Source organism: Eriocheir sinensis, chromosome 61, assembly GCF_024679095.1.
Source record: "Eriocheir sinensis breed Jianghai 21 chromosome 61, ASM2467909v1, whole genome shotgun sequence".
Lineage (NCBI taxonomy): Eukaryota > Metazoa > Arthropoda > Malacostraca > Decapoda > Varunidae > Eriocheir > Eriocheir sinensis.
In genome coordinates, this window is record NC_066569.1 from 8,931,243 (window position 1) to 8,946,589 (window position 15,347).

General features: G+C 43.1%; 1 protein-coding gene and 2 long non-coding RNA genes across 12 annotated transcripts in view; 1 reads left to right on the forward strand and 2 right to left on the reverse strand.

Moving 5' to 3' along the window:
- Window positions 1-1,835: 1,835 nt before the first annotated feature.
- LOC126986360 (uncharacterized) lies at window positions 1,836-3,256 on the reverse strand. Its single transcript, XR_007739636.1, has 2 exons — window positions 3,114-3,256; window positions 1,836-3,008 (listed from the first exon to the last, which is right to left on the reverse strand). It is a non-coding gene; the product is annotated as an uncharacterized LOC126986360 (long non-coding RNA).
- LOC126986359 (uncharacterized) lies at window positions 2,160-10,132 on the forward strand. 10 transcript variants are annotated; one of them, XR_007739631.1, is made up of 6 exons: window positions 2,160-2,306; window positions 2,464-4,918; window positions 5,045-5,200; window positions 5,338-7,034; window positions 7,306-9,376; window positions 9,449-10,132. It is a non-coding gene; the product is annotated as an uncharacterized LOC126986359 (long non-coding RNA). The 10 variants fall into 10 exon arrangements; XR_007739634.1 differs by having other exon boundaries at window positions 2,621-4,918; XR_007739630.1 differs by lacking the exon at window positions 2,160-2,306 and adding an exon at window positions 2,315-2,463 and having other exon boundaries at window positions 2,621-4,918.
- A 720-nt stretch (window positions 10,133-10,852) lies between these two features.
- The window catches only part of LOC126986358 (alpha/beta hydrolase domain-containing protein 17B-like), a 19,864-nt gene continuing 15,369 nt past the window's right edge, over window positions 10,853-15,347 (reverse strand). The window contains exon 3 of the mRNA XM_050842414.1: window positions 10,853-12,020. Coding sequence (XP_050698371.1) covers window positions 11,937-12,020 — 84 coding nt within the window. The 3' untranslated portion in view covers window positions 10,853-11,936. The remainder of the gene's footprint in view (window positions 12,021-15,347) is intronic.

Here is a 15,347-nt window from a genome sequence, read left to right on the forward strand (position 1 = left end):
CCCACACCCCCATTTACTACACAACATCAAGCCAACCTCCCCCTTCTGTGGTACATTAATATTTGAATGAACCCTGACACCTGTTCAGTTCAAATGGTATTGTTTTAAAATCACCAAAAAAGATATGAAATTCTACTGTGTGGTTTTCCTTATATTAAGCAAGTAAGCAAGTTCCTGAGGTATAGAATTAAATGAAGGTTCTGCACATATTCAAAGTTTCTGTGTAAAGAAAATAAATAAATATAACGATCTTTTTTTTTTCATTTCCTTAAGCTAAGCAAATTCCTGAGGTGTAGAATCATATGAAAACTCCACACATTCAAATCCCCCATGCAAAGAAAATAAATAAGTGGATTAAATCTGTTGATAAATCTTTTAAAGTGTAGAATAATGAACTTGGACTGGAACATTTTATTAACATTTTCCATACCAATGCTAGAATATCTTTGAACAAGTCTCACATATAATCTTTACATTCTCTCTCTCTCTCTCTCTCTCTCTCTCTCTCTTAGCCCTGTACCCACCACAAGCCACACTTCCTCTACCCCTTCCCTCTACACACACACACACACACACACACACACACACACACCAATACATGCATGACACACCCTTACGTTAACATATGGAAGCCATGTATATAATTGTCTATACAGGAAATACACCATTGTTAAGTAGCTAAAAAGATGATGTTGCAGTTGTTGTTGTTGTTGTTGTTGTCATAGTTGTTTTAATTGTAGCAGTTCTTGTTAGGGTTACTTAACAAACACTAGCGTCATAATTTCTTGCACCGTATTCAAATGACAAAAGGAAACATGCGTACGAACACACTCACACACACACACGTAAATGAATTAATGTTATGCAGAAAACAAACGAAATAGGATATATATATATTTATAAACACACACACACACACACACACACTCATGCACACACACACATACAGCCACTCACCTCTTTAAACTAGTAATAATAACTTAAGGTGCAATAAACATCACCACCTCTACATCACCTAAATAACTGAAAAATAAATGAGGGAACACCGAGCTCTCTTCATCATCATCGCCTCACCACATCGGTCACATTCTTAAACATTTCGCCGCCCAATCCCACATATCTGACACAACTTTAGTAGGAGTTTCGAGCCTTTCCATAGATAACTTAATGACCCTAGTGGTAGTTTGACTCTTCTTCTGTACCATGAACTCCCACAAAAAAAAAAAAAAAAAAATCATCAGAACCCGAGTGATTTCTTTTTGACCTTCGGAAATACTAGTAGTTGATGGGTGAGGTGGAAGCATCAGAGAATGGAACCTTAGTCGTCTAGTCTTCGGGAAATTATCATGAACGCAGCGCTGGACACACGGAAAATGCACAAACACACACACAAACGTGAGCGCGCGTCCACTGCATAAAACAGACAAAAAAAAAAAAATAAATAAAATCGGAAAACTGGCTCGACACTCAGCCCATACACGCCGGTACACTTGCACACACACACGCGTACACGGAGAAATACGTCAGTTATATAAAGGCTAAAGGCTTCTCCTTGCACAGTCTCCCCGGCAGGCAGGTGGGGGAAGGGGTGTTAGAAGGGGAGGGGAGGCAGCAGCGACCTGGGATATACCGAGCAGAGTCTTGCCCCTTGGCGGAGAGAGGGCAAGGGTCAGGTCAGGTCAGGTCGGCCCATGTGTGTGCCCTGAGGAGAACACTTGTTTGTACTGTAACAATGACACTACACTCAAGAAATGCCTTCACTGATGCCAGCCAGACAGTCTCTCTCGCTCACTCTTCTTTTTCTCTCTTATAGTTAGCTCAGTATATGTATGTCAGTGTGTGTGTGTGTGTGTGTGTGTGTGTGTGTGTGTGTGTGTGTGTGTGTGTGTGTGTTTCATTGCAGCTTCATTTTTCCTTTAACCAATCATAACATCCATTTTCCTTTCTAATCCTTCCTTACATCCTTCACACTGATTTCCTTCTCTTTCTTTATATAATCTTCCTTAATGTCTCAGCTGCCACTCCTTTTCCTCAACTCCTTACTCCAATAGATGAGGTGAACAAGTTTCTTTCCTTTCCATTCCTCTCCTGCATTGCTCACAGTTCTTCTTCTTCTCCTTCGTTTTATCGTCTATCTTCTCCCATTCTTGGAGTTGGATTTGCGATGACCCTCTCAATCTTCCTCGGCCCAGTGCTAGCCCTTCCTCGATTTCTAACAGTTACAGTTGCTCTCAGTTACAAGGATGGCATGTGGTAAGGGAGAGGAAGCCTTTACACTGATCCTCTTAATAATCCTACTTGATGAGGTGAATGAGCCTTCGTTTCCCTCTCTTCCTCTATTTTGTTTAACTTGTATGTTGCTGTTACGATCTTTTCTGTTCATTGCTCAAAGTAACAAGGATGGTAAGCAGTACGGGAGAGGAAGCCTTTACACTGATCCTCTTACTAATCCTACTTGATGAGGTGAATGAGCCTTCGTTTCCCTCTCTTCCTCTATTTTGTTTAACTTGTGTGTTGCTGTTACGATCTTTTCTGTTCACTGCTCAAAGTAACAAGGATGGCAAGTGGTACAGGAGAGGAAGCCTTTACACTGATCCTCTTTTTAATCCTACTTGATGAGGTGAATGAGCCTTCGTTTCCCTCTCTTCCTCTATTTTGTTTAACTTGTATGTTGCTGTTACGATCTTTTCTGTTCACTGCTCAAAGTAACAAGGATGGTAAGCAGTACGGGAGAGGAAGCCTTTACACTGATCCTCTTTTTAATCCTACTTGATGAGGTGAACACAATCGTTTCTCTCTCCTCTCTTTCGTTTAACTTGTACACTGCTGTTACGATGATGGTCAGGGGTAGAGAGGATGGGGCCTTTACAAATCCTCTTGATCCCTCTTGGTCATTTCTCCCTCTTCCTCTCTTCGAAGTCAACCCTTTCCATCCGTGACACAGACATTGGCGTTACAGTATGGAGAGGGTCAAGAGGAAATGGAAGAGAATTAATCCTCCTCTAAACCTTTCAATCCTCCTCTAAATTCCTCTTAATCCTCTTCCACTTCCTCTTAAAGACGAGTAGAAGAGAATTAAGAGGAAATGGAAGAAGATTAATCCTCCTCTAAACCTTTCAATCCTCCTCTAAATTCCTCTTAATCCTCTTCCACTTCCTCTAAAAGACAAGTAGAAGAGAATTAAGAGGAAACAGAAGAAGATTAAGAGGTTTAGAAGAGGATTAATGGTGAAGATATCAGCGTCGACGGATTGAAGGGGTTAAGCTTATACACTGCCCAGTTAGAAGGATGCTGTGGTAGAGGAGAGGAAGGAAGGGGCCTTAACACAAATCCTTATTTTCTTACTCACATTTCTCTCATTGTTCTCATCTTCTCACTGTGATCCTTATTTTCTTACTCACATTTCTCTCATTGTTCTCATCTTCTCACTGTGATCCTTATTTTCTTACTCACATTTCTCTCACTGTCCTCATCTTTTTACTCACAATTCTCTCATCATCCTCATCTTCTCAGTCATCCTTATCTTCTTACTCACATTTCTTTCACTGTCCTCATCTTTTTACTCACATTTCTCTCACTGTTCTCATCTTCTCACTGTGATCCTTATCTTCTTACTCATATTTCTCTCATTATCCTCATCTTCTCACTGTCTTCATCTTCTCAGTCCTCATCTTTTCACTGTCTTCATCTTCTCAGTCCTCATCTTTTCACTGTCGTCATCTGCTCATTCCCATTTCCCTCATCGTCACTCCTCTCTTCAGTCTTACACTTCCACATCGGTCAGTTACGAGTTACAAAGACGTCAAGTGTATGGGAGTAAAGGGGAGTCTTCACACACCCTTATCGCCCCCCACTACACACACACACATGCACACAGACACACACACACACACACACTTCACTGAGGCTTACTCCTGGCCGCGATTCCCTCTTGCCTGGCACACTGCGTTGCTTTCCGATTGTCGCCGTCACTGCCACAGCCACTACTAATAATACTCACTGCTGCTTCGTCTGTCACCGCTATTGATAAACATTCACTGCTGCTGCCACTGCTGACGTCCTTACTCGGGGTTAGTAAGTTCAGTGCTCGCTAAAAAGTCCTCCTCGTAAAAGATCCTCTCTGATATATATATACGGTATCTCAGTGGGTTCGCCTTATGACACACGTTTTTTTTATATATAGCTACGCCGACTATGTATGTATATATGCATTCTTGAAACTGCAGTACAAATGATTGAATATTTCTGTGGAGTTACGGTCACACCTAAAAAATGGGGTTACGAGATTATGTGGTGAGAAGGGATGGAAGGAATGACTGGGTGTTGCATGAGCGGTGGTGATGGTGGTGTAGGTTGATGGAGGAGATTGAGGTTGGATGTGTAAGGGTGTTGATGGGCAGTGAGAGGCAACAAGTGAGCTGTCGTAGTGATGATGACGTAAAAGAAAATGGTTGGTGTGAGTTGATGAAGGGGAATAAGGTATAGATGTGTTAGGATGTGGAAATGGACATAGTTAAAGAGCTGAACAGTGGGAAAGACAATGAAAAAGCTGACGTAGTGGTTATAAGCTGGTGGCAAGAAATGACTTATATATATAATGTGTTCAGGACGTGGAAGCGGACTTAGAAAACGGACAGTGGGAAAGACAATGAATAAGCTGTAGAAGTACTTATGACAACGGAAGAGAGGAAAGTGGATGGTACAAGTGGGTGGTAAGGAATGACGCATATATATAATGTTAGGTTGTTGTGGGTGACTATTAGAGAATGGGCAGTATGAAGGGTTGGGTCTGATGAGGCAGAAGTGTGGGTTTGGAAAGGTCACAGAACAGGAGGGTAAGGTGAGGTTAGGTGGTCTTTGATGAGGCAGAAGTGTGGGTTTGGAAAGGTCACAGAACAGGAGGGTAAGGTTGGGTTAGGTGGTCTTTGATGAGGCAGAAGTGCGGGTTTGGAAAGGTCACAGAACAGGAGGGTAAGGTGAGGTTAGGTGGTCTTTGATGAGGCAGAAGTGTGGGTTTGGAAAGGTCACAGAACAGGAGGGTTAGGTGAGGTTAGGTGGTCTTTGATGAGGCAGAAGTGTGGGTTTGGAAAGGTCACAGAACAGGAGGGTAAGGTTGGGTTAGGTGAGGTTAGGTGGTCTTTGATGAGGCAGAAGTGTGGGTTTGGAAAGGTCACAGAACAGGAGGGTAAGGTTGGGTTAAGTGAGGTTAGGTGGTCTTTGATGAGGAAGTGTGGGTTTGGAAAGGTCACAGAACAGGAGGGTAAGGTTGGGTTAGGTGAGGTGTCTTTGATGAGGCAGAAGTGTGGGTTTGGAAAGGTCACAGAACAGGAGGGTTAGGTGAGGTTAGGTGGTCTTTGATGAGGCAGAAGTGTGGGTTTGGAAAGGTCACAGAACAGGAGGGTAAGGTTGGGTTAGGTGAGGTTAGGTGGTCTTTGATGAGGCAGAAGTGTGGGTTTGGAAAGGTCACAGAACAGGAGGGTAAGGTTGGGTTAGGTTACAAGAGAAAGGTTTACATTATCAACCTGTCCAACCCCATAAGGGAGAATAAGGACGCCAGATAAAGAAGAATAAAGATGAAAGAGTTATTGAGTCTAGTTATAACACAGATGATGGAGACTATAGTAGGAAACACACACAAAAAAAATACCTCCCCAAAATACCTCACACATAATGAATACCCCTTTAGACATGATGTGTATGAATGGACTGTGGGATATGTGTTACAGTGTATGTATGAAGTATGATGCATGTATACCTTTGACGAACACACTCACTCACACACACACACAGACACGGGTGGATGAAGTGAAACACGGGCATTGGCTTGCTACAACTTTCATTCAACCCAGCAGTAAACAAACAAGTAACATCTCAATGAAACACCTCCAATACACACACACACACACACTCACACACACACACACACAGAGGTTCAGGTCAGTCCATCAACACTGTACACACACACTCTCAGATCCCTCACGTGTGCAATCCACTCTCTCTCTTTCTCCTGCCTCACTGAATGACCTGAGTGGTGAAATTCCTTGGCTAGGCAGCTGAGGGAAGGAAGAACATAAGAACATAAGAACGTAAGAAGTCTGCAGGAGGCCAGGAAGGAAGGTGGCAGAGAATATTCCAAGACGAGAGAACCTTTGGAATGGGTCGCCTCATGCTAATCCTCATTCCTAGCTATTCTGAAATGGGTTTGATCTGGTGGACTTGCAATGACCTCCTGTTCTTCTTCTACTAATGCAAGAGTAATGCCCCAAATTTATCATCATCAAAAAGTATCTAAAATGTAGGAAGTACTATTATATTTATGTTAGAAATGAGGTAATATGGTAATTATGTTTTTGTTTGTATATGGGAATCATGTTATGTTTGTAGCCCTGTGATGTCATTCTACTCTTCCTCCCTCCTCCTTCCTTCCCCTCCTCCCCACTCCCTGTGCAAAGGATGAGTAGCCAGAGACATACCATTCCAGCAATCTTTTCATAGGTGGTGTGGACCCAACCATCAAGGCGTGGGAGTGTCATTAACATAAACAAACACATGACCATATTACCTCATCTATGACGCAAATGTGAGACTTCCTGCGTTAGATAATTTACGGCAATGATAAATCTCAGAGCATTACATATGTTCTTTTATTCTCCTGCAATGCCTATAGTGTATGACCTGCTAGACTTGTACTGACCTTTTCTGCTCCTTAATTAACCTGTCCATCTTTGCAGGTAAACACACATAATGCACACCATCAAGTCATTTTGTTATACCTCCACAAGTAATGCAAATCTTCTAGTTATCTTATTCTCCCGATGTGATTTTAGTGTGTAACCTGTTTGGCTTTTTAACTGACCTGTCAAATTGATCAGGTAAACACATAATGGCCTCTTCCAATCATTGTGTTACACCTCTTCTATATAATGCAGGTCCTCTCGTCCACTTACTCTCCTGTTGTGACTTTACTATACGACCTGCTAGACTTGCAATGAATGACCTGTTTGACTTCTTAATTGACCTGTCCATTTGATCAGGTAAACACATAATGGCCTCTTCCAATCATTGTGTTACACCTGTACTAGTAAAGCAGGTCCTCTCGTCCACTTACTCTCCTGTTGTGACTTTACTTTATGACCTGTTTGGCTTTTTTCCATGATCAGATCACATAAACAACAACACACACATCACATTTTGTTATGCCTTTGTTATGCCTACTACCCATGCCCAGGTCTCGTCAGTCATGACCTGCTAGACTTGCAATGAATGACCTGTTTGACTTCTTAATTGACCTGTCCATGTGATCAGGTAAACACATAATAAACACCACATCGTTATTTTGTTATGCCTCTACACATAAGGCCTTTTAGTTCTCTTCTTCTGCTGATGTGACTTAAGTGTGTAACCTGTTTGGCTTTTTAAATGACCTGTCCATGTGATCAGGTAAACACATAACGAACGCCACATCGTTATTTTGTTATGCCTCTACACACGATGCCTTTCAGTTCTCTTCTGCAGTGACCATATCGCATGACCTGGTAGACTTGCAATGACCTGTTTGACTTCTTATTTGAACTCCCCATGTGATCAGGTAAACACATAACAAACATCACATCGTTATTTTGTTATGCCTCTACACACGATGCCTTTCAGCTCTCTTCTGCAGTGACCATATCGCATGACCTCGTAGACTTGCAATGATTTGGCTTCTTTATCAAACTGTCCAGGAAAACAACATAATGGAGGCCAGATCTTAATTATTTCCTTACACCTCTACTCATAATGCAACCCCTTACTCTCATGCTACTTAACCTGTTCATACTAGGCAACAAACACATGCTGGACAACCCCATCCCTGCATCCTCCTTCCCTCAGTCACCTTGTCAGACCTGCACAGTAAAAAGCGACCATGGGATGAGTTATGAGAAGCTGGACTGGTATTGTAATGCGGCTATACACTTCAATGCCTCTAGTGATGAGCGAATGAGTGGATGAGAAACACAGAGATTGACATAAAACTTTGTGAGAGAAAATGGGAGCTTTGGACGTCACACCAATTTTTCAGCTGTAACTGCAAAAGATTGGGAAAAGATAAGATGAGTGAAGAGAGTGAGTGAGGGAGAAACGAAGATGCACTGGGATGGAGAATAGCAAGATTAGCATATATAACCAGTACTTTCATGGGAGACTTGAACAACCAAAGTAAATAGGAAATGAGTGAATGAGATGGGAATTGACAGAGAAAAGGAGACATCACAAAGGAGAGAGAATGAGAAATGAGCGGATCATTCCAACACTTTTTTAGCTGTTTACCGGGAGACTCGAACATCCGAATTAAACAAAGAATGAAAAAACAAGACAGGAATTGAGAGAGAAAAGGATGCACGATGGAAGAGAGAGAGAGAGAGACAATACCAGATCACACCAACACTTTCTTTCTTTACCTGTTTGCCGGGACACTTAAAACTCATTCAAGGTGATTATGACAACAACAACAGACCACTGGCTAACAACATGAGCACACCACAACCCAACCCAACAACCCTTGACTGCTGGAGGCCAAGTGTGGGAAGGTGAGGGAAGGCTGGGGAAGAGTAGGAGGTCTGTGGAGGGTGAGGGAAGATGATGAAGAAGAAAAAAGGGCATGAGGGGAAGTTGGAAAGTTTTGTTTAGTCGGCGCAACATCTGTGGTCGTATGCCGGAGAGAGACAGAAGGGGAAGGAATTATAGGAGAAGGCAAGATGATGAGGAAGAAACAAGGACATTAGGGAGCTAAGAAGGGACGCATGGAAGAGATGATATTATGGAAAGGTATGGGAAGGGTGAGGAAGAGTAGGAGGTCTGTGGAGGGTCAGGGAAGATGATGACGAAGGAATGAGGACATGAGGGGTAAGGTAAGTAAGGTAAGATGAGTAACAGGTGGGAATGCGTGGAGGATATGAGGGATTACAGCAAGATATGAATGACAGTGGTATGACTCAATGGGGAGAATGAGGACAGTCAAGATCTAGTTGGTGGGAAAGAGAGTTGGGAGATTCAAAGGAGATGTGATTCTGTAGTCATGAGATGAGTGAGGATAAACTCATGGGGAGGGAAAATGTTAGAATTAGTCTTGTCATCAGTGAAGGGAGAGGAGGAGGAGGAGGAGGAACATGGAAGAGCTAATACTGAAGTGATGAAGGGGAGGTGTCGGGAAGGAAAAGGTTAAATATGTCATGTTATCAGTAAAGAGAGAGGAGGAGGAGGAGGAGGAAGATGGCCGAAGACTGGAGTGAGGTTGGGAGGTGAGGAAAGATTACAATATGCCATGTTACTAGTAAAGGAAAAGGAGGAAGAGTAACATGGAAAGGGGAAAAATTAAGTGATGGGAAGGGAAAAGGTTAGAATATGTCATGTTGTTGAAGAAGAGTAACATGGAAAGGGGAAAAATTAAGTGATGGGAAGGGAAAAGGTTAGAATATGTCATGTTGTTGAAGGGAGAGGAGGAAGAGGCAGAACATAGATGGGATAAGAGGAGAAAGTGGAGGATATATGTCATGTTAGCAGTGAAGGAAAAGGAGGAAGAGGAGGATGGAAGGGGTAAGAATGAAGAGACGGGAAGGGAAAAGGTTAGAATATGTCATGTTGTTGAAGGGAGAGGAGGAAGAGGCAGAGGAGGAGGAGGCAGAACATAGATGGGCTAAGAGGAGACAGTGGAGGATATGTCATGTTACCAGTGAAGGAAAAGGAGGAGGAAAAAGAGGAGGAACATGGATGGGCTAATACTGAGGTGACGGGAGAGAGGGGGAGGAAAAGGTAAGAATGAAAATGTTACTGGTGAAGGAAAAGGAGATGGAGGAACATGGAGGAGGAAGCGAAGGGTATATGTCATGTTGTTAGTGAGAGGAGGAGGAGGAGAAGGAGGAGGAGGAGGAATAGGAGAAGGAACATGGATGGGCTAAGATTGAAGTGATGTAGGAGGTGGAAATGAAGGGCATATGTCATGTTACTAGTGGGAGGAGGAAGAGGAACATGGATGGGGTAAGAATGAAGTGATGAGGAGGGAAAACATTAGAATATATCAAGTTACCAGTGAAGGAAGAAGAGGAGGAGGAACTTGGATGGACAAAGACTTAAGTGATAGGGGGGAGAGGAGGTGAAAGGTATATGTCATGTTACTAGTGGAAGGCGGAGGAGGAGGAGGAATAGGAGGAGCATGGATGGGCTAAGACTGAATTGATGTAGGGGGGGCAGGGGACTGGGGGGTTAAGTTAGAACATGATGATTATGTATACAAAAACAAAGATTGCATGTATAAAATTAAGCCCTGGGTGAGCGAAAACAGCAGGCAACCACATGAACCAGCAGGAGACCAAGCAGGAGAGCAGGAGACCAGATAGGCTCCTGACACTCGCCCCTGCTGACCCGCTGACCTCCTGCTGCCGTTCCTGCTGTCGCCGCTGCACGCCACCCTCTCTAAAACACTACCGACCTGAATGTATCAAACACACACCATACAAAATTGATCCTCCCTCCTTGCTCAGTCTGTGTAGTAGTAATGGTTAGGTGGGTTATGTATATATGTGGGGATGTATACAGCGAGGCGTGTGTATGTGTGCGTGTGAGGCGTGTATGTCGGAAAACGCACACCTGTTACACACACACACACATGCACGTCGCTCGTACACCCGTCCCTCATCGCACCGACGTCTACAGTTTCCGTGTGGGTTTGCGATGGTGGCGGTGAGGGCGGGGCGGTGGGAAGGGTACAGGGGGTAGGGTGAGGGAGGTATAGGAGGTGGAGGTAAAGGAGGAGGAGGGGCACTACCTAGTTCTTTGGCTGTTCCCCTTCATCCGACACAGAAATACTTGCATGCACATATTTTTTTTATTTTTTTGAATCCCGTTTCCTCGCGCAGTTTCACTTCCACGACTGTTCTCGGCTCACAGGAATCAGAGGGGTTTTTTATGTTTTTTTTTTGGAGATACATTGCACGTCTGTCCTCTCATCGTCACTTGGTCTGTGTCCTTTTTTTTCTTTTTTTTCACATTTTCGCTTCTTACTTCCTCACTGTCGGTCTGGAAGAGGCGAGGGGAGGCCCAAAGGAAGGAAGAGGAGGAGGGAGAGGAAGGGAAGGAGGGAGGTGGAGGGAAGGGGAGGAGGATGCCCACGACCCCATTTCAAGTTTACATGTTGACCCCGAAAGTTCCCCGACTGACAGTAGCCCCGGACACGCACCCCAACGCGGACCAGGGCAGGATGTGTCGGCAGGGTGGGGCGTGGGGCGGGGCATCGGGGCGGGGCAATACCTAGGTTAGACTAAGGACTCCATGGGTCACAGCAGCTTCTCCGCGGGGGAGCTGGAGTGGGAGTGGTGTCTGCGGTGATGGTGGTGGTGGTGGTGGTGGAGCAGGGAGGTGGAGAGGGAGACGGTGGAGGCGGCCACATCAGGGGGGAGGGCGGGGGGCAGGTCCAAGGGGTGGGAGACACAAGAGAGGGAGGGAGATGGGGGAGCGGACGCCCGGATCACCTTTGGGGAGGGACGGTTGGGACTTCGGGAGCAGACTGGGGTGGGGGCGGGGGAGATGTGGCCGGGGGTGACCGCAGTGGCACCCGGCGGGGTCTCCCTGGAGGGTGTGGCCAGAGCCGCCGCCAGCCGCCCCTCGGAGGCCATGGCGCCCTCCGTGGCAAACATTCCCTCCGTGGCGATCATCCCGAGATCAGTGTTCCAGCAGCGCACCAGCAGACCCGTGCCCCCCAGGCCTCCCCCTACCCCCCCCAGGCCTCCCCCCACGCCCCCGAGACCTCCCCCGACACTCCCTAGGCCTCCCCCAACACCCCCTAGGCCTCCCCCTGCTCCGGCCCTCACCCCCAGGCCGCTTGAGGAGGTGGCGGAGGCGCGAGGTGGGTGGTGGTTGAGCCCCCCCTGGCTGGATGGCGGGGGGGCCTCTCCAAGACGTCAATTAACCAGCTCCACCGAGACGAACTGCTTCAGCCGCTCCAGATACTGACTGTACAGCTCCACGTCATTGTGTCCCGCGCCCTGCAGCACCAATGGCGGGTTAGGAGGGGGGGGAGATAACGTACACCAACACACACACATACAAACACGAAGAACATCCATGAATTTAACACCTAGGTAACTAAACTAAATACACACACACACACACACACACATTCCTTTATACACTCTTTTATAGGGGCAATAATTAGCAGGCTTCTCTCTCTCTCTCTCTCTCTCTCTCTCTCTCTCTCTCTCTCTCTCTCTCTCTCCCATGAGCTGCTTCCTTTACTGTAAAAAAAATACACACACACACACACACACACACACACATATATATAAAGCTAAAAATATCCATGAATTCAAAGTTAAGTTGGACAAAATCAGATATGAAAGACATGACAACACAAGCTTAGTTTAAATCCTGTATACTGTAACTCGGTAAACACACACACACACACACACACACACACACACACACACATAAGGTATATCATGGAGCTTCTGGAAAAAGGTGTAAGGTGCTGAGAGGGAAGGAAGGAAGGAAGGCCAAAGGGAAATGACTCTCGGGGGAAATATTATAAAAGTGAGCTGAGAGTTGCTGGACGTTTACATGAATTGCTATTACTATTACTATTACTATTACTATTATTATTATTATTATTATTATTATTATTAAAGTGAGGTGTTTCTTTTGGGTGTTCAGGTTAAAAGGAATTATTGGAATGTTAAAGATTAGTAATGGGATGTTTAGAAATGAGGAAATAATAATGAAGAAGAAGAAGAAGAAGAAGAAGAAGAAGAAGAAGAAAAAGAAGAGGAAGATGAAGAAGAAGAAGAAGAAGAAGAAGAAGAAGAAGAAGAAGAAAACAAAGAACACAAACTAGAAGAAAAACAAAAAGAAAATGTAGAAAAAAAGAAGATAAAAAAGAAAAATAACAGAAGAATGAAAGAGGCAAAAAACAGAACCAGAAGAACAGAGCAAGAAAAACAGAACAAAGGAAGGAAGAAAAAAAAGAAAAAAACAGAAAAAAAGAAAAATATGAAAAGAAGCCTCGTAAAAAAAAAGACTCTACTACTGCAATTTCCAAGGTATGTTTAAATATTATACTGAAGGTGTAGTGGAAGGGGCTTAAAGGCTGCAGAACAAAGGAGAAAGAACAGGAGACACAGAATGAATGATAGGAGAGAAAAGAAAAAAAAGAAAGACTAGACCAATCTCAATGGAAGAAAATATATAAATATTATAATTTTTTTGACTATATACTGAACTTAGGAAGAAGGGAATAAAGGCTGCAGAACAAAGGAGAAAGAACAGGAGACACAGAATGAATGATAGGAGAGAAAAGAAAAAAAAGAAAGACTAGACCAATCTCTAACAATATGGAAGAAAAAATATATATAAATTCTCAAGATATTTTACGTGAACTGTATATTTTGGAGAAGGAAGAAGGGGAATAAGGAAAGAAAGGAGAGAGAACAGGAGACACAGAATGAAGAAGAGAAGGAAAAGAGAGAGAAGAAAGACTAGACCAATCTCTGACAATATGGAAGAAAAATATATATAAATTCTCGACAGATATTTTATGTGAACTGTATATTTTGGAGAAGGAAGAAGGGGAATAAGGAGGCAAAGGAGAGAGAACAGGAGACACAGAATGAAGAAGAGAAGGAAAAGAGAGAGAAGAAAGACTAGACCAATCTCTGACAATATGGAAGAAAAAATATATATAAACTCTCAAGATATTTTACGTGAACTGTATATTTTGGAGAAGGAAGAAGGGGAATAAGGAGGCAAAGGAGAGAGAACAGGAGACACAGAATGAGCGAGAGAAGAAAAAAAAGAAAGGAATGACTAGACGAATTTACAACAATACAAAAGAAAAAAATGTATACACCTTCTTGGCTGACATTTGATGTGAATTGTATATATTTTCAAGGGGCAAAAATGTGAATAAATAAAGACTAACAAAAATGGACAAATAAATAAATAAATAAAAGGATAAATAAGAACAGAGAAAAAAATAAGAAAATTGATGATAGTTAAAGAAGAAAAGGAAAAAGAAAAAGAAGAAGAAAAAAAGAAGAGAAAAAAGAAGAAAAAGAAGAATTTAACTTGAGCTGCAAAAAATAATACAGAGAGAGAGAGAGAGAGAGAAACACACAAGGCTTGGTGAACAGAAAGAAATCAATACAGGCTCCAAAAACACATTCCCTCGTCATCTATAGTCCAATACTATCACCCTTAACCTTGCACCCTATCCCACACCCCACACCCTCCACCCTCACCCCTTCCCCGCCTCCCTCATCAGTACCTACACCAACCCTATCCCTTTCCTTTCTCAAAACTTATCAATACTTTTTTTTCGTATTTCCTCTCCCTTGTCAAATATCAGTACTTCTTTTTCCCTCCTTCACCCATCACTAAGTTTTTTCTAAGTTCCCCCTTCCCCTAGCCTTTCCTTCTTCCCGTTTTCCTTTCCCTTAACTTATCAATACCTCTTTTATATTTCCTCTCCCTTGTCAAATATCAGTACTGCTTTTTCCCTCCTTCACCCATCGCTAAGCTTTTTTTTCTAAGTACCCCCTTCCCCTAGCCTTTCCTTCTCCCCGTTTTCCTTTCCCTTAACTCATCAATACCTCTTTTATATTTCCTCTCCCTTGTCAAATATAAGTACATCTTTTTCCCTCCGTCACCCATCGCTAAGCTTTTTTTCCTTAGTACCCCCTACCCTAGACTCCTGATTATATTCTTTATCAAACTTATTTTCCTTTTTCTTGTTATTCCTTCTATTCTATTCCTTTCAATCTTACACTTCTTATTTTTCTGGTTCTATTCTATTCCTCTTTATTCTTATGCTTCTTCTTCTTCCTCTATTTTCTTATTTTCTGGTTCTATTCTTTCCCTCTTATTCTTAAGCATCTTCTTCCTCTACTTTCTTCTTCTTTTTCTGGTTCTATTCTATTCCTCTTCTTCCTCTACTTTCTTATTTTTCTTATTTTCCTCATTCTCTTCTATATCTCTCATTCTGTGTCTCCTTCTATTCAATTCTTATTCTATTCACTCGTTTCTACAGTTGAATATATACTTTTCTTAATCATTCTTATTTTTGGTCCACTGTTAAGACTATAATGCGTAAAGTTCAGGCTATTTACAGTTTAATTAGTAAAGCGACATGTGATCGAAGCTGTTGATTGGGGACTATTTTTACCAGCAATCAATCTGTCAATCAATCAGGTGTGCATACAGTCCCTCTTCACCTTCCACTCCCTCACCTCAATCCTCTACTTTTCCTCCACTTCAAGCACTTCACCTCCCTAGCTCTCTTTCTTCCTTTCCCTCTCTTTCTTTCTCTTTTCCTATCTCTC